The 24607-nt window shown below is 37.9% G+C and overlaps 2 protein-coding genes across 3 annotated transcripts in view; both read right to left on the bottom strand.

Annotated features, from left to right (window-relative positions):
* LOC139937449 (macrophage mannose receptor 1-like) overlaps positions 1-10131 on the bottom strand; it is a 37578-nt gene extending 27447 nt beyond the window's left edge. Inside the window, 7 exon segments of the mRNA XM_071932592.1 lie at positions 866-1114; positions 3493-3682; positions 4314-4561; positions 5396-5492; positions 6667-6833; positions 7867-8049; positions 9973-10131. Coding sequence (XP_071788693.1) covers positions 866-1114; positions 3493-3682; positions 4314-4561; positions 5396-5492; positions 6667-6833; positions 7867-8049; positions 9973-10012 — 1174 coding nt within the window. The 5' untranslated portion in view covers positions 10013-10131.
* Positions 10132-11274: 1143 nt separating this feature from the next.
* The window catches only part of LOC139936979 (cytoplasmic dynein 1 intermediate chain 2-like), a 30731-nt gene continuing 17398 nt past the window's right edge, over positions 11275-24607 (bottom strand). For both annotated transcript variants that reach the window (XM_071931877.1, XM_071931876.1), the window contains 8 exons: positions 24308-24433; positions 23546-23692; positions 21961-22074; positions 20716-20849; positions 19934-20078; positions 18988-19128; positions 16807-16932; positions 11275-14966 (listed from right to left, as the gene is read on the bottom strand). In XM_071931877.1, coding sequence (XP_071787978.1) covers positions 14862-14966; positions 16807-16932; positions 18988-19128; positions 19934-20078; positions 20716-20849; positions 21961-22074; positions 23546-23692; positions 24308-24433 — 1038 coding nt within the window. In that variant the 3' untranslated portion in view covers positions 11275-14861. The remainder of the gene's footprint in view (positions 14967-16806; positions 16933-18987; positions 19129-19933; positions 20079-20715; positions 20850-21960; positions 22075-23545; positions 23693-24307; positions 24434-24607) is intronic.

Here is a 24607-nt window from a genome sequence, read left to right on the forward strand (position 1 = left end):
AAGTCTTAGCGCAAGTATCTACCAACAAGGTACTCAAGGCACCAAGATAGGTTAATGAAGTTATGACCCCCTTCTTGTTTTGATAAGTGCACTTTGTTATTTTCCGTGTGTGGAAAACAAAACGGGACCAACAACTTTCTGTCCTATCCATAGGACAAAGCAATGGTTAAGTGTCTTGCTTTTAAGGACACAAGTGTTGTGACTGGGATTTGAACCAGCATCCCAATGAGTACATGCTTTTAGGAGTTGTACATAACAATTCAAAATTCAAGATACTGATTCAATTGTAATGATTTTCTGTAATTTGGAACAAATCTATTCTAAAAAACTTTGTAGTTAAAACACAATTCAGCCTTTGGCTGTGAATTTTACCCCACACAGTTTCGCTATTCCTATCAATTGGTGGATAGCGCGTTATGTGGGGGTGTTTAAAACGTTGATAATGACCAGCTGGAGCTGTTTATAATCAGTTGATTTTGGATAGCATTTGTGCGGGTTACCGCACAACCTCCTTCCCATGGCTGATTGATCTCACCGCGCCATCAGCCCATGGATACGAGGATGAATTACTACACGCACAACTGCATATCCAAAAACTGTCTTATAAATATACACAACATGTACAGAGCTCAACGACGTCGGAAAACAGATAACTTATTACAGAGTTTCCTACTTTATTACCCCTTTTAACCAAAATGCCACCTATGAATGGGAATAAAAGAGTACCGACTCATTCTTAAACGGCCGTTTCATGGCCATTTCCTACAGCTCAGGTCTTTATTGCACGGCCACGACCCAGTTGGTTTTAAACGGCAGTTCAAGGCCTCGTCACTATCCTTTTTTTTCTTTATTAATAATAATGTACCTTCTTCATCTCTGCTAATTCCAAGCCACAGGCTATCGGATGCAAATGAATTTGATACCGCTATCAATCTGTTCTGGGAGATGTCATGCGGAACAGCAACAAAGGAGTCCGAATACACTTCCTTGCATTGTTCCTGAGCAGCTGTCCAATTCTTGGGTGTGGTTTCGTTGTGGTAACACCAATATTCGTCTGCGGTGAAATCATCTGGACATTGTCCACGGGCATTAAGTGGTGGCTTTGGAATCGGTGCTGTCAATATCAAAATTCAGAAAATAGAATTAGCTGCTGCAAACGGCTTACATATGTACTTACCACAAGGACCCAACGGTATAAATGCAAAAATGGTTAATGGCCTGGCGTTTCGACCATAGCAGAGTCTTTCTCGAAGGCTAATGCGACCAAAGAAAGATTCTGCTAGGGTTGAAACGTCAGACCAATAAAATATTTCTTGCAATTATAAATTCAAGAAGAGTGTAAATAGCTGTTAGAGTTTGCGTCGGGGAAATATTTAAACTTACCCAGTCAGTTTCCCCTGTGGTTTATTATTTGAAATAATGATGACAATCAGAGATTAATAAAGAGAAGTGAATTTTAAGAGGCTCTTATATGTAATACATACAATGTAGATGCTATAAACACTACTAAATTTTTTGGGGGGGAATCTCCACAAAACTGCAGACCAGAACATTTTGTTTTAGATCAAAATCCAAACGAGACAAACACTGTGTACAAAGTGTCACGATGAACCTTTTTTCCCCTTCACAACACCTCAGAGAAGACTATTCTTATTGTCTCACAGGTAATGTTTTCATACTCAACAGAAAGGAAAGGATTTTTTCGACCAAAAGTCAATAATTGAGATGAGCGAGGTGTGGTATTAAAGGCAGTGGACACTATTGGTAATTACTCAAAATAATTATCACCATAAAACCTTTCTTGATTACGAGTAATGGGGAGAGATGGATGGTATAAAGCATTGTGAGAAACAGCTCCCTCTGAAGTGACGTACATGTAGTTTTTGAGAAAGAAGTAATTTTACATGAATTTGATTTCGAGACCTCAAGTTTAGAATTTGAGGTCTCGAAATCAAGCACCAGAAAGCACACAACTTTGTGTGACAAGGGTGTTTTTTCTTTCGCTATTATCTCGCAAATTTTACGACCGATTGAGCTCAAATTTTCACAGGGTTGTTATTTTATGCATATGTCGAGATACACCAACTGTGAAGACTAGTCTTTGACATTTACCAATAGTGTCCACTGCCTTTAATAGAAGTAAATTTGCATCGGGGAAAAAGAATATTAATTTTGGTTTTTACCCATACACAGATGTGTTAGCACTGTATACTTAGTACTTTCCCGAGGCCTGCGAAAACAAAATATCACAGGAAAATTTCGGGTGGAATTCAAACCCACGACCCTTGCAATTCTAGAGCAGTGTCTTACCAAGTAGACTACCGAGATTGCCCGGTAGCTAGAGGCAGTTAGAATCCTATGTTTTGGCAGCGAGCTCCGCAATTTGTAATACATGTAGATGTTAAATTTGCATCGGGGATAAAGGTGAGGTACATGTAAGTTGAGGTGATGTTATAAGTCCCTGTTGAAAACTTATTTGTTTAAAGCTTCTTTTTTGTAATTTGCCTATTTGTATCTTGTAGCTTTCTCTAATTGTTTTATTTTATTGTTTCTTTTATGCGCTTAGAGGCTTTTGCATTAGGCGCTTTACAAATGTCTTATTATTATTATTATTATTATTATTATTATTATTATTATTATTATTATTATTATTATTATTATTATTATTATTATTATTATTATTATTATTATTATTATTATTATTATTATTATTATTATTATTATTATTATTATTATTATTATTATTATTATTATTATTATTATTATTATTATTATTATTATTATTATTATTATTATTATTATTATTATTATTATTATTATTATTATTATTATTATTATTATTATTATTATTATTATTATTATTATTATTATTATTCCAAAATCCCAGACACCTGGACTTGTCTGGTTGTAAGTTTACTGCCAAGACACAGTCTGCAGCCCAGTAAAAATTTTGAGCATTTAGAGAAGATATACGAGGTGTATCCCAACATACATAAATCAACACTAATCTGGAAAATGTGGACTCAATTATTGTCATCAAAGTTGCAAGAGAATGATGAAAGAAAAAAAAACATAACAAAGTCAGTTGTTATGCTAACATTTTTTTTCAGACCTACATGTATAAAAAGGGATAAATTGCCTTTGATCGGGCGAGATGGTCTATGAAAAGCATTTGCTAAATTGCACATTGTCGGAAAGACGTTTTAAAAGTACAATATAATAATACAGCACGCCAGTTTGTGGAGTAAATTTTTTGTCTACGCAAAATGGCCGACCGTGTTAGTTCGCAAAGGAAAGGGAAAACCACACATTTTCAAGGCATGCTTGTGTGAATCATCATATTCTACTTTTAAAACATCTTTCCATTCAATTGTTCAAATGCATTTCATAGCAAACGATTTCAAACACTTATAGACCAACTTACCCGATCCAAGGCAACGTGTCCCTTTAACCACCAGAACAAAAACTTGGTCAGGTGACCCCAATACTTACCAGTAAGGAGACTACAGACAGCAGGTTTTTTCTCATTACAATCGCCACTCATCCAGTCACTGTTTGAGTCAGAGTCTATCTCAGCAGACACGCAGCCTTCTGTCTGGGACGTGGTATTCATACTGGGCTCATTGGGTCCCCAGTCGGAGAAAACATACGGTGACCCGTCATTCCAACTAAAGGTGTTACCCTGTCATACGAAACAAAACATGCACAAGGAAACATTAAACAGGAATTAACACTGGATGTGCATGGACAAACAATTTGTACCAAAGTGTTGGGATTGGATCTAATGAGAAAAAAAATAAAAAAATAATAATAATAATAATAGGTGGCAGGATGAACAAAAAAGCACAAAGTTCAGTTTCAGAAGATGGAAATCTTGGGATTTTGTCGAAATAGGATTTGATGTTTTTGAGAACGAAATCTTTACCTCCAGGATGATAAAAAACCTGCAAGCACAAAAATACAAGGAAGTGGGAGCGCAAAAACTTGCGTGTGCAAAGCCTTCTTACATTTGTTTATCTTCATGGTGTTAAAAGCTCTAGTGACCATGTCTACTCTTCAATCTGGGGTGTTTTACATGTATTGTGCTTTTAAATTCATCTTCTCATGACGTTGATCTTAGTAATAGAATTGAAAAGAACTTTTTTTAAATTATTATTATTACCGTTTTACTATGTTTTATTCCCCTTAAAAACAGCCCCAACTTTCTGGTTAAAAACGGAGAAATCACATCCCTGAACAAAACCTTCATAATTCACAGGATTGAAAAATATTAGAAAAATTTGACTTCCCAGACACAAGATTTCAAGACCTACCCCTTTGCTCTCAAGACCAATCCAGGCAGATGATACTCCTTCAGTGAACATCATACTCTGGATGAAACTCGAATGGAATCCTGCGATAACAGTAGCCAAGGAGGCTTCGTACCCGGGGAGAGTACAAGCCGATTTGGCATCAGCGTAGGTCATCGGTGTCGTCAAGACTTTGAAGCAGAAGAAGTAATATGCAGAGTAGTCGTCATAGCCACCAATCCGGCACTTTGGTCCTGGCAGGACAGGAGGATCTAGAGGTAGAACAACAAAAGGACAAAGGTCTTGAACCATTTGGTTACACAATAATCCCCAGAAAGGGATTTTACAAGGGATTTTTCCAGAACCTATTGTCCCTAAAAGTGCAGGTGAAATAAAGCGTGTCACATTAGGTGCATGCTTGTGCACGATGCTACACAATAGAAAGTTCAGGTGGATAAAGGTCAGCTGATGTCTGTTGAAACCGAATTGACATGATCAGATATGTTGTCTGCCTTGAAGTGGTGCAGAACTTATAGCACTTCAATTGAACTATATTTTACGGGACAGTGTATAACCTTTCATTAGAATAATTTTTGGAGACTGAAGATTTCTGAAGAGTGTGAAATGAATCCAAGTGAAAACAAAAATATTCAGGATGGGCATAAGGGCCTGATTTCATTAGAGCTGCTTAAGCAGAACTTAGCAAGACACCAGTCACAGATTGTACTTGTGATGACATGGTATTTCGGCTGGTAAACTTATTCTGATAAAGGTAATTTTGTTAGGCTTAGCTACTTTTTGTGCTCAAGAAGCTATTTGTAATTGGGCCCCAAGTGTTGGCTCAGTGGGTTCTTTCCCTGCCTTTATACCTCAGTGGACCCCAGTTCGCATCCCTCCCTGGTTTGAGACTTGCATGTGGATTGGGTTTTGATCAGTCCCTACCTGATTACATGTGTTTTTCCTGTTTGGGATTTTCCCCCCAAATCCTAAAGAGAACATTTCTTCTCGTTTCCTATTCACAATCCTGTTCTAGGCATTGTTGGATGTGTAAACAAATAAAGAAGTAAATAAATAGAAGAAATCAACTTATCCATAAATATACTCACCAGCATCATTTTCACAGATAAATGAGCTCCTCACATCACAGGGAGCATCCTTCCACATGCCAGGATTGTTAAAGTCCAGCGTCATTCGGACACAATCCTATTAATACAAAAATAAAACAAAACAAAATATTATACCGTGACAACTGTTTCAGCAATGAATGACACATGCATGTTTCTGGATTATTTTTTAAACTAATGTATTGGCAGTATGAAAGTGAATCATTGGAAGATTTGTTTCCCGTTGAGAATGACTTAAACATAAAATTTTAGGTAAAATTGCCTGTCGAATGGCAGGATGGTCTGGTGCATTGGACTCACAGTCCACAGACATAGGTTCGAATCCCAGACTGGTAAAAACATGGCTTCCTTGGACAAGTCCATAAAGTACAAGAACTAGAGGCCATACAAAACTATAGATACATGTAGGTTGCAAATAGACGCCATTTTTACAGGCAAATTGCAATTTGGCTTGCAGGTGCCTCAAGCACTCAAATGATTTACGTAGACAGGCAGCGCCGTTAACTAACAATCAGGCAACGAGTTTTGTGAAACGCGTGCGTGCTGCATGCCATTCTCGCGCAAAACGCATGACTGTGTGTTCCAAATTGACCGTAAAGATGGCCGATTTACTTCACATACAATGTACATGTAGCACTCTATCTATACATAGAACACGATAAATGCCAGCCATGCCAGCCTGAAGACACAGCCCGGCGTATAAAGCATATTTGCCCATCTTTTTCAACCATTTTTACCCAAGTTTCTTGAAATTTTTTTCAGTCATGAGAAAATCCAGACTACATGTATAGCCACTTGTTTTGGGCAATGTACAATGTAAGTTTTAAAATTGACAGAGTGAATTCTGTCTGAACTCTCGAATCTTGAACATGGGCAAAAAGTTGGGTAGCCATGGCCAGCCTGTTGCTACATACCTGGCTGCCGGCACCACGCAAAAGAAACTGTTTGTATGTATGTATTGTTTATTGTATATTTTTATATCAATATTATCAGGTCTATGCTTTTTTTTTTTTTTTGAAAGGGCAAGGGCACCGAGGCATTTTCTTCTTGGTAAAGGGTACCCTATGAGGAAATTGTAAATATCGGCTGGAGCACTTCAGTGGCACCAAGGTAATGATAAGGTCGCATGGAGGCAGCCGCCTTTATTGTCTCTGTAAGGTATCAGGACAAAACAATTTTCTATTTTTTTTTATTGACAAAGAATGAACTGAAGAATATTCTATCAGTATTCACAGCAAATCATTGACCATTACCTGATTTGGCATACTATTTTCAGGGTAGCCTTTTGCCCAGTTACTCAAAGATTCATCGTACGGGTCTCCACTTTCCCACTCGTACGTGCCCTCAGTCGCTCTGTCGTTCAGTCCTATCCATGCACCAGGAGCATTCTGAACTTCTTTTAGCATACTAGTCAGGAATACTACAAAAGGAAAAAACAACCAGATAAAGAAAGTTGCAAACAAAACTCTTGTAACTGTTCACAGGTACATGTAGCCCACCTTATTGGGCATGCCTCGCTTTTAACATTGGTCTCATCAAAGTCACAGAGATTAGACCGTTGTTAAAAGCGAGCCATACATGTAACAGCCCAACAAAGTGGGCGATTTCACAGGGTGACTGCTCTGTATTCTGACACCCTTACATGTATGTTCTAATAACCTTACATGTATGTTAAAACAAAAAAAACTGTGATTTATTTGCTAGGATTCGGGTTAGGGTTAGAGTTGGAGTTAGGAAAATACACTAAGGCAGAAGGGGCGTATGAACATTGGAGTGTAAAAACAAAGGGGAGTAACCGTTCACAGAACTGCATAAATATACAGATACAGGGTATCTGCACACAACAAAAAGTCAAATTCAAGGCTCTGACCCTTTCAACGCTACCCTTAAGAATATTCAAGACCAAAAGTAAGGGAATAAAGCAGGAACCCCCCCCCCCCATCTGTAAATAAACCAACTTGCACTTCATGGTATCTTTTTACAATGTATATGCAGCGAATTCAGGTTCTTAATGAGTTGATGGGAGAATTCATTACATTTTGTCAAGACCACATATAACTGGATTTTAACCATTCACTTTAAGACTGTTGAACTTTGGGTAAAGGGGGGGGGGGGAGACAACTTGATGAACACATCATCTCCAACTGGACTTTTATTTTGCGATGTTTGCATAGTGTTTTACAACGCGTGGTGCATGTAGGTTTACAGCATTGAGCTGTTCCCAGTGGACTTTTTTGACCTGTTACATTACTGTGGCTGATATGCGCGGAAGTCTTCTACAACCTCTTTAGGCCTGTTAGTTTTTAAATCAACATCACGGTGAGCTGATGAGAGGTCAGGTTTACCACGCCTCCCCATTGGATTTAATTTTGTCATTCTACAGAAAAGTCGCTGCTGGGAACATGGGGAGTTTGACAAAGACTTTCGCTAGTGTGTACAGAAGCAATACTCACCCTGAATTATTCTGCTGGTAACTGATGCTAGTAACCCACTCTTATTTGTCTTACAGAACTCAGCTGCATTCTCATACGTTTGGCCATAAGCACTAAAGTCGAGTCCATTATATACAGCATAACACTTGCCATTAAACTCCGTAGACTCAGGGTTTACACAATCCCCCAGCACTCCCACTGAAACTACAACCATAACAAAACAACAAAAGGTTAGTCAAGAAACAATCCACATACATGTCTAATACCTTAAAGGCAGTGTATACTATTTGTAACAACTCAAAATAATTGTTAGCATAAAAAATTACCTGGTTTACGTTTTTTAAAGGTTTTTAGATACCTTTTCAAATATCACTCTATAGACCATTGACGTCATCCAGCGGCCATCTTAGTGGAAAAACGGTGACAAAACAATCGAAACGCACAGATTTGTACGCGCGGCACACAGATTTGGCCGCCCTGTGCATAAGGTCTATTTACAGAGGGAAGAATTTCACAATTTTGTTTTTAAGTAAAAACTTCATAATTAGTAATCTTTTTAGACTAAAGCTAGTCTAATCTATCTTCATCAGTCCTGTATAATACCTTTGAGACACCCATAGATAAAGACATAAAAAAATACTAGTTTTTAAAAGTCGTTTAGGAAACATAAAGCCATTACTGTATTTGATAATCTGTGATGTTTGATATAACAGCAAAGTCAAAGATGGCAAAATTGGTCCATCTTTAACTTCTGCTGTACTTTAACTTCTGCTGTACTTTAGCATGTGGATCTGTTACCACACCCTAAGCTATTCAAAGACAAATGCACACAACACCACAATGAACTGCTGTCCGAATACCAATTAACATTTTATAAATTACATCAAATCTGGCAACACCAATAATATATGGGGCCAAGGTTCGCTAAAAGTACACATCATTACAGTAGTAGGATCTGTACCCTGGACTGCAGTTCTTATTTTGGAATATCACACATGGTACCTACACCACACCCACTCCAACCTTTATCACATGAAGCTATACAAACTCCAATAAGCCATTTGTGAGTTAGATGTTAACAATTTTTTTATTTTTTTTATTCTATTTAAAATCTCCGGGCACATAAAACATCTGGACCTGGAGTAGTCCATTGAAGTACAAACAATTAAAAACTGTTGCAAAGAAAAGATGTTTTTTTCCACAAGTTCCTGAAAATAAAACACTTCATATTTAAGAAATATAAAAACAAATATCATAAAAAGACGAAACAGACAACAATGTAGCATACAGACAGTAAAACAACAAGCGAACAAATACACAAAATACACAACATACAAACATACAAAAGACAGACAGGCAAGCAGACAAATTCCATGAAAGATGGACAGACAAAAACGAAAACATCACCACAGGAAAATATCCCTCTGCAGAGACAAGACATAATGTCTTGCTTGCCTCCCAATAAAATGATGCACAATTAATGACACTTTATCTTCTACTCTTTTATAGCCAGTTTTAAAATGCTGTGTCAAAATCAAAAGCCTTTGATAAACCACAGAGGAATTGTTTGTGTCAGTCAAAAGGTCAAATTATACGCCATATCATCAAAATTCATGAATGACAATTTAGAACAGACTATAATTTGGAATGTGACTTTCTCAACTGCATTTGAAGACCATTTTATACCGTATACATTCAGTCAAGAAAACAAAAAAGTTTTCCCAGCAATATAAATAAGCATTATGCCCAAACACTTTATAAAAGAAATACATGTTCAATCATCTTGATCAGAGCATACTTAGGGAAACAATAAGTTGTCAACCATCGGTTCTTTTCAACGACCAACACTACTCAAAAGAGATTTACACATGGTACTACCGTAAAACATCACCAGAAATAGTCTAATCTCAAATCATCAAGTGTTCAGCCCGGTTCATACTTCCTGCGAATGCGAAGGCGATTTGAATTTTGACGTCACAAACGACTAATCACATTAGTTGACTTGTGTGCTGAACTCCAGCGAAACATTCGCTGCAAACACAACTCTGTGAAAAATGTGTATCGTATCCGCAGGAAGTATGAACCAGGCTTAACAAAAACATATCAGGGCTTGAAAGATGGACTTACCAGCGGCGAGCACCAGAGAGGCGGTCAGCAGTCTCAACATTGTCTTGAGTAGCGCCAGCCCAAAGGTAGCAGATCCAAAAACCAACTCCTATAACTGCAAAGAGAGTGTCGCCCTAAAACCAAACCCTACACCACCATCCCAGGGCAAAGTGGCATGAACTTTGTCACCCAAGCACTAGCTGATACAAAACAACCAGCTACTAATGACCAAGTACAAAGATTGTCCTTGATACTCATCAAGCACTTTGATCTGAATTAAACATTAGACTGATAAAAGAAAAACTTCTGACAGAAAGTTTCCAATCTTTGGCAATAAAATTAATAATTGATAGGTTTAGTATTGAATAATGCAATCCACCACCCAAAGTTGGTGCAAAGTACTGAAAAAGTAATGACCTAAAAGTCTGAACTACAAGTATTTTTTTAGTAAAGGTCACAAGCTACTTTTAAAACACTTAACAAACCAACCATTGTTAAAAATGCTGGAAACTGTTTGAATGAATTTGATATGATGACCAGTATTTCCTTTTTTTTAGTGCTCGTCTTTTGATGGGTGTAAATACTTGCTTAATTCTACAATTTTAAACTTGTACATTTGAATCATTGTAGCCAATCCATCTTTATAAACTTTCTTTTTCACAAAATGACAAGATCTGGCATCTCGCACCATTAAGAAAAGCTTCAGATGGTTCACAACATCATTCCAGTGGTGTATGATCTTGCCACACTATTTTCCCCAAGAATGCCTTCGATCATAACCCCCTGTAAGTGTAACTTTGAAGTATCCAAATATATCGGATATTTACTCATGGCAAGCACATCACATCATTTTGGTGGTCAATAGGTGGTCAATAAGTTTACGTGTAATCGTGCGTTGCCTAAAATGCGCACTTCACTAAATAACGCACAGTGACATTGCCCAACAGTATGGCGGTTTCAAGTTTATTCAATGACGTCAGGTGAATTAGGTCAATATATGTATTAAGTAGTCACCCTCAGTTGATCACTCCTTAAAGCGCATGATGTGAGCGCAGAATTCCTTTCTGCTGTAAGCGCTGATTCTGAATTGCATCCGTTAAGCAGAGCCATGAAATTGGGACCAGTTTAAATTATGTACATGTGTGTTATTAGCAGTGGGACTACAAACAATTGGAAGATGTTTTTGTAAACAAATTTTCTGATTGATAACCAACCTCTACAAATTCCTACAGTACCTGAAAACAATGCACCATACATGTACATGTACATTTTAGCTCAGAAGGAATGTTTTGGAATAAAATATAACTCAAACATACAGTACAATAAGTTTTCCAGCAAGAATTTATTGTGTCATTTGCACAAAAAGTAAAATAAAAAACGCATTGAAATGCATTTCACCAGAAGCTGTCATAATCTTAGATAATAATAATATTCACAATTCAAGACCTTTGGAAACGATAAACAAAACAAATTGATGGCCACTGATACTATATTAAAATGCCATGCACATGATCATGCTAAACCCTTCACTTCTGTAGAGCAAAATAATAAGAAAAGAAAATGGGAACAAATAATTTATAAATTTTGCAAATATTTTTCATAATAATATGTAACTATAAACAGAGCCTGTCCATGTAAGACATTTATAACTACAGTACAAGAATAAAAACTGTTGTTCATTGTAAGCAGCAGGGTGGCAGTCATATGCATATAACATGCTATTTGGCTGGTAACATTCTTCTGCTAAGCAGATTTTCTGTAGTGGAGCTATAACATCTTGCCCTCTTGTCCTCAGGGTCCCATTTTACAGAGCTGGTAAAGCGATAAGTAATGTTTAATACTTCTACTGAGCAACAGTAGCAGGATACAGTCAAAAATTTAACACATACCATGGTATTTTCGCTGGTAACCTGATAAGCATAATTTATTTTGCGCTTAGCTAATTTTTGTGCTCGAGCAGCTCTATGAAAATGGGCCCTGGCCTACAATGAATCACCTATCCCTAAGTAGAGTTCAAATATTTCTAAAAGTAAAAAATGCTAAGCAAAAAAAAAAGATGTTTTCCATGCAAAACTTAACAAAATTGGTTTTCGAGAAACTGCAGTAAAATTCCAAAGTGTCTAGAAAAATGTTAAACCCTGAACAAATATTTCTGAAGAAATCTGCAACAGGAAAAGTTCACCGTGTCTTATTCCAACCTAATATTATGGCAAGAACTTGGAATAAAACCCTCAAAAGTATGGACTTTGAACTAGATCCCTCAACCCCGTACAATTATCAAAGCTATGTGCCACTTGGAAGGAGGGAAAGAGGTTGTCAAATTTACACTATTCTACATTGTAAGCTCTGTGTTACAGTCACTCTGCGGACATTCCTTTGTTTTGACACTAAAGAAAAATCCTATTCTTCAACACTGTCACTTACACGCGTACACTGTGTGAAGTCCCTAAATTATGTGGTCACACTGAGATTCCCATTGCAAAAAGGTTTTATATATACTTTTTTATTTGCAATTTATAAATAAAGCATGACTTCTATTACACCACACAAATACTGATCATACATCTAAACAAGTTCAAATACATGTAGTTGCTCCAAGTATTTATGACATCTGCGGTAATTTATTCTACAACCCAATTCCCAAATAAATTCATAAATATGGGTGTTGAAAGAGTTTCACCTCGGACACTTAAAATGTCATTTACAGCTTATGTTGTTGATTGTGGAAGTTAATGTCAAAAGCAGGAAATAGTTGCCAACAATCAAAACTAGATATATTTGTTCATCAACAATAGTTACACTGAGAGCTTTCAAATGTAACCTGACAAGGGCTTACATTGTAAGCATGTGTCAACAATACCTCCCAATCTTATCAGGGGTAATGGTTCCATTGTCTTTAATTTAAATTCCATTTTAGCATTTCTAGTGTCTGATATTGATGAGGGGCTTCTCAAAATATTCAGTTTTTGATTGGAGTGATTTTCTTAGGGTGTTCACAAGTTTTATTTCCGGACGGCCACTTTTAGGTGAGGGCTGCAATTCAATGATTTGGGCTGTTACCCCAAAACCTGATGTCACCACGAACACATTGCCACCTGTACTCCTGGGGCTGAAACAGGGTTACCATAAGCTACATACATGTAGGAGCCTGGCTGGAAAAGAGTGCACTACTTTCCCAACTGCAGTAATGCCCACAGCCCAACTTTATGAAACCTGTTAGCACAAAAACTTGCTAAGCACAGACAAATAATATTGCTAAGCAAAATCTGGTTACCAGATAAAAGTCAATAAAGTTTACATTGTTGTGATTGGTGCCCCAACCATTTTTGTTGTTGCTTAGCATAGAAATTTGCTATGCAGTAATTTCTGCTTAACAGCTTGATGAAATAAGGCCCCTAGTCTCTACACAATCAGCACTGACTTTTGACTGTGTGAAAGATACACAGTAGCCAAGTTAGACTTGTTGATTTAACCCATAGAGGTGACACATGTGCACAAGTTTTGAGTGTCCCACCAGCAAACTAAGAGATAAGCTTTACACAGACACTCAATGGCATACACGTGGATAGAGCAAAGTACACTGAACAAAGCCATGAAGTACAGTCAATAATTTATCTGGGTGTATAACATAGGTACATTTGTACAGTACTACTGGCAAAGTGTACTACATGTGTAGGTACATGTTACAAAAAAAAGGGTTTGAATTGGGTTGAAAATCCACAAGACCACGGGGCTTGAAGCTCAAAATGTTGACTGCCCACCAGGATTATTTCTACAAGACTAGAATTGAAATGAGAAAAAACAAAAACCGGTACAGCTTAATGTTTGAACTTTTTTACAATTAAGCAGGCAGTAGGAAAAGATTTATCTCATTTGTTTTGTACTCAGGATAATTAGTTACATCAGACTGGAGTCAACATTTAAACAAAAACACATGACTGCCGGACTCGTCCACAGTCATGAGTTTATTGGCCTGATGCTAAAACCACTGGCCCCGGGCCTGCGGTTCAGTGTACAGTTAAATCCCCACACGATAAATCTCATACAGCCCTTGTGAATCCATTACATGTGCGTCATATAGCACTGTTAAAGGCAGTGGACACTATTGGTAATTGTCAAAGACCAGTCCTCTCACTTGGTGTATCCCAACATGAGCATAAAATAACAAGCCTGTGAAATTTTGAGCTCAATTGGTCATCGAAGTTGTGAGAAAATGATGAAAGAAAAAACACCCTTGTTGAACGAATTTGTGTGCTTTCAGAAAGTAAAAAATTTTAGTGAGAAATTACCTCTTTCTCAAAATCTACGTTACTTCAGAGGGAGCTGTTTCTCACAATGTTTAATACTATCAACAGCTCTCCAATGCTCATTACCAAGTTAGTTTTTAAGTTAATACTTGTTTTGAGTAATTACCAAACGTGTACCTTCCCTTTAAAGCAGAAATGTTTGCTTTCTGCTTACTGCTAACATATTAAGCAGGATACCAGTCAAAAATGGCACAAGTGGAAATTGTACTTTGGCTGGCAACCACATTCTGGTGAGCACAATTTGTGTTTGCTTCGCTACTTTTTGTGCTTAAGCAGTTTACTGTTAAATTTATAGATGAATCATGCGGACTTCATTTACATTTAGCACTAACTACTACAACAAGTTTGTGACATTGGGAGGGAAGAGGGTTGAGTGATTATAGACCGTATTGAATAACCCTTTTTTGCTATGAGAGTCGCCATCTTGTAGGGCAAACCGTTTGATTTCTACGACACATACAGGCACAAACGTACGCACACCCGCACAGACGCCATGTTGTAGGGAAGATATTTAAACGGTGACGTCATATTTAATACGGTCTATAGGCATGTTGGTCATCAAAGGAAATGTATTTGGAGTTGGGCAATAGTGAAGAAGCAGATCTATCTGGATACGTCGTCATCATCAGCATCTGCTGTGACTGCTTTGATGTCGGCTAACGTACGGACAAAACGAGACCATTCATCGTGCCTTGGAGTGGCAAGACTCTGTAAAGAAAAAAAAAATTCATTTCATTTCATTTCATTTCAAGAAATTTATGTCCATATCAACAGAGAATCAAAATAACAATAACAAAGAACAGTATTGAGGAGAATTGGAAATGGGTGCATAACCAGAAAATCCAAAGCTTGTGGTAGGTACATGTACATGTATGCCCAGACAAAAACAAAAAAGGACTTGTACATAAACATTAACCAGTATAGTGAGAGTATATTGTAGGTATGATATCTAACTATTGTAAACCAAATTCTTTTAGTCTGTGGCTTTTTAATTGGTGATGTATTTAAAAAAAAATATAAAATAAAAAAAATTGAAATTTCAATTTCAATTTTCAATGTGATGAAATAATCAGTATAAAAAAAACCCCCAAAAAACCAGACAAACATTCTCAACTGACTTTTGACGGGAACTGTAGTGACCCATGTTAAAATGCATAGCCAATCTAATGTCTGACTTATTGTGACCTCTGTGATGAGGGCACTATTTAAAACCCTGCTAAGTGCTGTGGGACTGAAGTTTACTGACCGTAAACACATTTTAGTCAATTACACGTTCAGTTTATCGCCCAAACAGGTTAATCTCCTTATGTTATAGCCCAAGACAGTCTCAATTGGTTAAGGATTAACAATAAAGAAGAAGATAAAGGGAAGGGGCTGTGTAAAAACAAGAGGTTGGAAAAAAAGGCAAAACCAAAGGTAGAAAGAGGGTAAAATAAGCATTATTCATTAATATTTATTAGTGAATAAAACAAACTAAAAACAGAGAAAAGCGGGAAGGCAAAGACAAAAAGTTGTTAGTGATTTCTTTCTTGTACATTAATATTGAAACGTGTTAGTAGGCATGAAAGAAGAAAACGAAATATTCAGTACCTGTGGCTAGGAGCATTGGACATGAGAAAACATCTTGGACCGGGAGCGGTGGTTGGAGCAACTGTGATAATGTGCGCTTTACAAATTGGACTTACATGTACGCAATATTAACATACAGACGAAGCGACAATTTAACAGAACGGGCACAGCAGAAAGCTTAGTTTGAAGATAGACAATAACTTGCACTCAGCATTCCTTACACATTCTTCACAGTGCATAGTTTTACAAAGCTTGCGTTCATTACTTTGTTATTGTAATTGTTCAGTCCTAAATGGTTATTTTACGAAAATGCAGTGTTACCACTTGTGTGAGGAGAGAATTTAAAAAGTATCTCTTTAAAGATATTACACAGAATTGATAGAGCTGAGAAAATAGAAGTGTGAAATGTTTTGTGTCATCAACAATATACATGTACGTAAAACAACAAACTAGTGAAAATTTTAGGCTCGAATGTAAATCATTGTGCGAGTCAGAAAAAATAGTGAAAAACCATGCAAATTTTTTCAGAATGTGCATGTACATATAAATCAATGTCCTTAATGTTGGTTTTACCAACCATAATCAGCTGTTTATGCTTTTTAAGATGCGTAAAATAAAGTTCTCGTTGACAGATACCCGCAAACCACTGGACCGTCAAACCATTCCACTGACCCACATTTTAGCGCTGAAGTACTAAGAGCGATCCTGCACGAGTGAATACGCACATTTGTAATTTGAATGCTCCTGTTTGTTTTTAAAACTCTACATTGCAATCTGGAACAATTTAAATGGTTTTCATGGTTTTATTTAAAATGTTTGTGAATTTTATTGATTTTTGTATTGACAGAAATTGTAAGCGCATCGATCCACAAACTGCACGTTTTTACAAGATATGCTAGCTTGTGCAAGGTAAACCATGCAGCACGACTAATGCAATTATTGACTGAAAAAGGGGCAATAATGTTATAATGCTACTTACCTCTCCTACATCATAGATAAAGACTCTACCCTCTGCATCGCCAGCTGCTATCTGCTGACCGTTGTGAGACCATCGGACTCGGTTGGCTGCTGGCTGACCATCAAGGGTCACACTAGCAGTAGGAACCTGGATCAATTAAAAGGTAACAGTACAGGTGACGATAACAAAAATACAATGTAGTTAACTGAATGTGTTATAACTGGAAAGCTTCCTAAAAGGGTCCGATACATTTTGTTTTTGGAACCCTTTGATTGTTTTAATCCTATATCATATTGGTCACATTTTTGAGATATCGCGAAATGATGGAAGAAGAACAATTTTGCTGTGAAAAAGTCAGGCATGAATCAAAACATTCCCAAACAAAAATGCGAAGACACATCTTTCTCAGAATGATGTCATCAGATGTTTTGGATACCTGAAGGGTACCAAATGTGATTGCAATTCACACCATTTTAACTTAAAACAAAACGACTAATACCGTATTTTCCTGCGGATAAGACGCTCGGCGGACAAGGCGCAGGACGCTAAAATGACCAAAAAAATTTCAAACGTCAGCAGACAAGGCGCACCGCCGCACAAGGCGCACGTTTAACCGCAAACAAAAGAACACCTGGCGCCACCCGGTGTCGGTACATTGACACAAAGACGTAATTTGTTGCCTTTGAGAACCTACGTATACCGACCTTTATCCAATCAGCCAACGCTGTATATTGTAAATAATATAAAGTTCGGCCCAATCAGCGGGCAGAAACCATGGTCCACGCATTGTCTGCAGTTAATTTTACTTGCAACATGAACACAATGCCTCCCTGGACACATCCGACTTCCCCACAAACTACGAGGATCCTTGCTGATACAGATACATTGCAACGACAGACGGACGTAGCGTGTGGGTGTAGTAATGTATCCTCCGGCCGGGATGTCGCTGCATGCATATTAATATTCACATGTACACAGTGGATTGCGCTGCTCAATCTCGAGATTGCACAACAGATGTTGGAGACCATGTGGGCACCGTATTGAACGATGTTCGCCGACGGATTGCGCTAAGCCGTCGCATTTGCGCTGCCTGGAAATGCGCCAAAATTCCCACGTGACTGTGCGGATCCCAAGCATGCCCAGACATAGCCTGAACGTATACATACGCAGTCAAATTCCATTGCGGACTTGAGAGCAGTGACTATTGGGCATCTATATCACTGCACGTTCATTGTATCCAAAGGGAATCACTGGATCTAGCGGCAGGGACCTTCCGGATAAAGACAGGGGCGCAGTCTAGCCCAGACACGTCGAGTCTTGTCTCAATGCGTTTATTGCTGGTTCACGTAATTTTTACCAATAGAGGGCGTTTAACCTCACGCTATTACAATGTTCCAAAACGCCCTCTAGCGTTCAATGTTTCTTGTATTTATTGTCACACTCAGTAACAACGACTATAGGCGTGATATCTGCTTTTGTGTTGCGTGATTAAATTTACAGACCTCGGAACGGTTGCGTTTTGGGGCTAATTTTCTGTGTCGTTTTGAGAGATTTTCGAGTCTTAACTTGGACATCGTTGATTTTACAGGCAAGTTTCATGCAAGGGCAACCATGATTTTAACAACCGTTCCTACCCGAAGTTTTGAAGCAATAAAATAAAATAAACCCTCAAAGTTTACCACACAATAGCGGTTGGGTGAATGACGTTTGTATGAAGTTATTGACTGTCAATCGTTTTCGGAACGAATTCCCGGCCACACAGAAAAACGTTTGTACACTGCCGACGTCTGTTGGACGGAAAGCTAGACGCATTGCGGCATTAATGGAATGAAAGCACGGTCATGGGGAATAAACACGTTGCAGCATTGTTGGAATAATTGGACCGTCTGGGGGATTGCGGCATTGTTCGAACGAAAATACGGTCACAGTGTCTGAATAGCCTTGTTCGACCGCATTATTGAGTAAGGATTCTTCACACAAAGATCGTTGATTTGAACTGGACATGAAGGTATTTTTTATTTCACGTAGTGATCATAAAAAAAAAAGTCAATCGTCAGCAGACAAGGCGCACCGAAAGATAAGACGCATCGATGTTTTTGGGGTCTAAAAAGTCAGATAAGACGCGTCTTATCCGCAGGAAAATACGGTAGTCAGTCATTATGTCTTTATTTCACTTTGTCTTTCATTTGCAACTGTTCCTACCTCTGTTTCATTGTTAAGATTCCACAGGTCCAGTTTTCCCATCCCATCCACCGCAGCGAACAAAGCTGGGTGAACCGGTGACCATTGCACATCGTAAACATAATCACTGTTGTCCTCAAATGAGTATAGAGGTTTAGATTGCTGGAGAGAAGAGACAAACAAATTATTACAACAATGAAGAAGAATGGAAGTTCTGAAAACAGAAGTTAAAGAGAAATTATTCACTGATTTCACTACAGGGACACCTTACCTTTGTATTGGGTGCTTTGAGCTATAAAAAGTGTTCTTTGTAAAATGAAAATGAGATGGAAAAATGTTTTAAAAGCAGCATAAAATGATCCACACAAATATCCCCTAAAATTGTATGGTGTTTTACTTTGTGAACTTACATGGTCTGCATTTTGTCAAAAATTTAGTTCGCAAAATGGTGCATTTCATTTTGTGCTTAAATAGTTGAAGAAAATATACCTTTAGTTTTTGGAATTGTTCAATTGTTTTTATCCTACAGCATTGCAATAAAAGTAACCTGTACAAATTTCATTTCAAAAGGTGGTAGCGTTTTTGAGATAAAGCCGAAAATCCAGAGCGGTTATGTCCACAGAGGAAGAATAATCCGCAATTCTCACAATCTAAGAAATGCTTCTGACAGGAGCGCTTCTCAGAACCACATTTAAAAACATTAAAAACTGATATCTTTTTCGATAACAACACTACCCTGAAGTGAAACAATTCTCATAAACGCTTGACACTATCAAAAGCTTGTCAAGTAAGTTTTTACTGCCAGTATGAGTGACTACCAATTGTAAACCTTTCCATTTATAAGGTCATGGCGGCAATCAAAGAAATGGTGACAAGGGGGGGTTTTCAAACGCTATCTTCCACACTTTGGCCGTATCATATCTGTAAGTGTGGAAAATCATAACTGGATCCCAGGACATATACTTACTTTGAGACTCCATAGTTTCATGGTCCAATCAAACGATGATGATAGGAAGAGATGAGAGAAATCTAGCTGTCCCTGTACATGATGACAATCAATACCAGTGACTGGTCCCTGGTGTGCCTCGTACGACTCATTGATACCAGCTTTGCTGTAGGAGAAAATACATTGATTCTTTTAAACTCTATGTATTTCCACCATTTGGATACCCCTGAAGATTTCAAGTAGTAATTTGGGAACAGTTATTTAATGTAAGTTCTAAAAAGTAAAGATCAGAGATCAGGGCACTATTTTATACAACTGCTTAACCATAACAATTAAATAAGCATAACAATTACTTGTTAATTACTGGAAAATGGACAACAACCAAAATACCATGTTATGTGCATGGTTAGTGAATGGTTCTCTGCTCTTTTTGTACTAGGAAGAACATTAAGTATGCCTCTTGGCACTGTTCAAGGTTTACCATGGGATTTTTTTAAAACTGTAGGGCATTGTGGACTCAAATATGTGAAGTTTGACCAAAGGCACTGAATTGAAACAAGGTCTTCGGAGCATTTTCTTCTTTTGTTTATCTTTGCTTTAATGCCTTAATGTGCATTCTGAAGCATTCTAAATGGTTATTTATGATTTTTGGGAAGCTAGTGTTTATCAGGGGAGAACCCTGATATATGAAGAAAATACAGCTGCCCTTTAACCACTGGGCGTCTGCCCAGTGGTTAAAGGGCAGCATTGCATTCGGATAGCAATCTGACATTTCCAATGCAAGCAAAGTGTACTGAATTTACCTGCCGTGTCTGCATGCAGTGTACACAGATCCGTCTTCACTACCGACCACAAAGTTATTGACATCATTGCTGGGGAAGGTCATAGACATCACGGCTACCGACTTGGATTGCTTGTAATGAAGCTCCATACTGTCCTGAGTATCAAGGAACAAATTGAAAAGGGATTTAATTTAACAGACAGTTGTGCTTTGGGTAAAGTTTTCTTCTTCAAGAGTGGCTTCATGGTTAAGAGGAGTGAGATCAAAATTTGAAACAATCAATGTTAGGAGAATCGTCCTAAAAATAATCCAAGAACGCACAGGAAACCAGTGGAGTGATTGAAAAGCTGGGGTTCATGTTTTCTTAACTCGGTATGGAAACACACTGTTAAGTTTTGAACGAGTTAGATTGTTGGGTCAGTCAGTTAGGCAATCAATAAATAAGAATTAAAAAGTATGGATGAGCTTCATTCCTTTTCACAATGTATCTGTTATACCCCAAGGAGGCTCTAGAAGCTTTTTTAATCCACAGTGACCCCTGGCACTTTCACACTGTTCCCGCCAACAATGTAGGACCCTATTCCAGGGAGTTTTGACTACATGTTTCAAGAATACCCCAGTGTTTAACCCTTACTCCAGAGCAGGGGTGGATATTCCCTGGGGTATGCCCATTTGTCTCAATTTTACTAACGATAATTATAAATTTACCGCCCAGTCTCCAGTATTTTTCTATAATCGCTTTTTAGTGGTTTTTCTTGTAATTGTATATAGCCATTGTCTTATTGTTTATGTTTTTAATGTGTCAATGTTTTCACTGTATGCAAGCATTTGAATTACCCTTTTTGGGATCTAATAAAGATTATTGTATTGTATTGTAAAGCGATCCAAGTGTGAAAGGGCCAGCAGTTATACCCCTGAGTTGCCCCATGGGAATAGAGTAACGTGAAAGGGGCTTTGGAGGTTTCCAGTAGCATAGGGAGAGAGAATAACTTTCTTCAACTGTGTGACCCTACTGGGCCCAATATCATGGCTCAACTTACCGTAAGCAAAGAATCAGAGCTTTGTTAGCAGGGAACTGTCATGTGTTAGCAGGGAAATTTTGCTTGAGCACATGTGTAGGCAGTCATGTGCATGTGATGTACATGTACACGTATGACAAAAATCATGTGCTTGCACGGTAAGTGGAGAATGGTTATAGTACATGTAAATGCAGAATTCAGCGGTAAGCAGAGCCATGAAATTGAGCCAAGATGGAGTTTATGCTTACCTGTGGCTGGGACAGCATGTCTAGACTCCATGAGCACATCTTGCCATCAGTTGATACGCTTATCAAATTGTGAGCATTCTGGGTTCCTACTACATTCACACAGTACACAGGGTGCTGTAGGGTTAACATAAGACAAAACAGATTAATGTTATCCCATCACATTAAAGGCAGTAGACACTATTGGTAATTACTCAAAATAATTATTAGCATAAAAACTTACTTGGTAACAAGTAATGGGAGAGGTTGATAGTATAAAACATTGTGAGAAACGGCTCCCCTCTGAAGTGACGTAGTTTTTGAGAAAGAAGTACATGTAAGTTTCAACGGATTTGATTTTGAGACCTCAGATTTAGCATCTGAAAGCACACAACTTCGTGTGACAAGTATGTTTTTCCTTTCATAGTTACATGTACATGTATCTCGCAACTTTGACGACCAACTGAGCTCAAAATTTTCATTTTTATTATTTGATGCATATGTTGAGATACACCAAGTGAGAAGACTGGTCTTTGACAATAACCAATAGTGTCCAGTGTCTTTGATAATCTTAGGTTTGTCTCAATAAAAACTGAGTCCTGGTCTGAAAACAACTAGAACAATGGATGTAATACATCATGTAAGATTAGACAAGATTAGATTAGGTTTAGTTCTTCTAAATGAAATCAGGATAAGTGTTTTCTCAGTCATTACAGAAATACAAAAGCCAAAAATACAAATAAAACAAACTAATTCGTCACGAAAAAGAGCTTATCAGATTTAATCTAATTTAATCTGATCTATTTATACGGCGGCCTGGACGACAAGTGAAATTCACTACCCGCATCAGCACCTTGGTCATTATAACATTCCTTTAAAGCCATTGGACACTTTCGGCACAGAACAAAATGTAAAAGTCACAGATTTACAAATAACTCACAGGGTTTACAGAGGGTAATGATGAAAGACTTCTCTTGAAATATTATTTCATGAAATGCTTTACTTTTTGAGAAAACATTAAAACAATATCAATTCTCGATATCGGGAATTACGGATTTATTTTAAACACATGTCACGACACGGCGAAACATGCAGAAACAAGAGTGGGTTTTCCCGTTATTTTCTCTCGACTCCGATGACCGATTGAACCTAAATTTTCACAGGTTTGTTATTTTATATACATGTACAAGTTGTGATACACGAAGTGTGGGCCTTGTACATCACTGTTTACCGAAAGTGTCCAATGGCTTTAATCTTTCTAAGCTCCCTGGGGAGTATTTATGTACAGCCTTGGGCTGCCTTGATGCTCTATGGCCTTTTTAAACATACTGCTAACCTCTATGCTTGCAGGTTCCCATTTATACCGTTTGGTGAAGAGAATCAATTAAAGCATCTTGCTTATAGGGACACAAGAGTAATGACATGGGGGTGTCCCTGGTTCTTACTTCATGCAAATTTGACATGACAACTCTCTTTTCGCAGCTAAATACCCGCAGCAAATGAGTTGAGCAGAGGTGAACTGCTGCGAAATATTTGTAGCAAATTTGTGACATCAACATTTGCTTCGCATTCGCATTCGCAGGAAGTATGTACCGGGCTTAAGACTCACCGTATGAGCTGCTGCAGATAGTGGAGAGCGCTGCACTGGTGTCCTCTTGTTACTGCGGTTATCCCACAGCACAATCTGGCCAGAGTAGGTGCCTCCTATCACGAGGTTAGGATGGAAACGAGCAAAGGATGCGGACATCACTGCAGACTGAGAATCATCAACATAGAAATACTCTTAGTTTATTTACTTGGTTGTTGGTTATTGGTTTGTTTTTGTGTTTCATTGGAATGTTAATATATTTTTGTACACTGCAATTAATGGGTGTATAGCTTCTGACTAGCACCCCTGAACAAATATATTAGCAAAATAATAGCATACAAATATTGACTGCTTCGAGTGCTATGGTTAAAACTATGACTCCCGAGGTGATCCCCGGAGCGTTCTATTTTCCCGAGGCGAAGCTGAGCACTATCACACTATCACACGGCTGTCGTCTAGTAAAACTAAGACATATCATGTGACGAGTTCTAACCAATGAAAAGGCAGAATATTGGTAAGGGGTGTTATAAGACTAAATAGCTGAGTTGGTACAGCGTCGGCATTTAGATTCATTAACTAGACGACACTTCTTATTCTAGTAATCGTGAAATCAGCGGTTAGATTCGTAGGATTTGAGCCCACAACCTTGTGATTGCAAGTCCTGCAATCTTACCACAGGACCACGGAGACCAACAGTTAGCAACAGACTGAAATGCTTGCGTTTAAACAGGATTGATGGCAATGACAAAGAACCGATTTTAATTAAAATTCTTTGTTACTTACCTGGAAATGGAAGACAAACTCAGGGGAAGTCTTTTTGAATTTATTGTTCCAGACCAAAGCGACTCCATCAGGCTCATGTGGAGATTCCTCATTGTTGTTATAAGAGGCCACAACAAGCTCCGGAAACTACAAAAAGCAAAGAAAATCATTCAGCATTAAAAAACCTTTAGTATGGAAGTGGTTTTTTTTAAACACAAAGTATAAATCGACTCTCTACACTAGACCCTCTTCAGATCCTCAAGACCCAGCTTAAGACACAACTCTTTAAATTTGCTTTACAATTTAAGTTTGCTCTACACA

Source organism: Asterias amurensis, chromosome 5 (genome assembly GCF_032118995.1).
Source record: "Asterias amurensis chromosome 5, ASM3211899v1".
NCBI classification, from domain to species: Eukaryota; Metazoa; Echinodermata; class Asteroidea; order Forcipulatida; family Asteriidae; genus Asterias; species Asterias amurensis.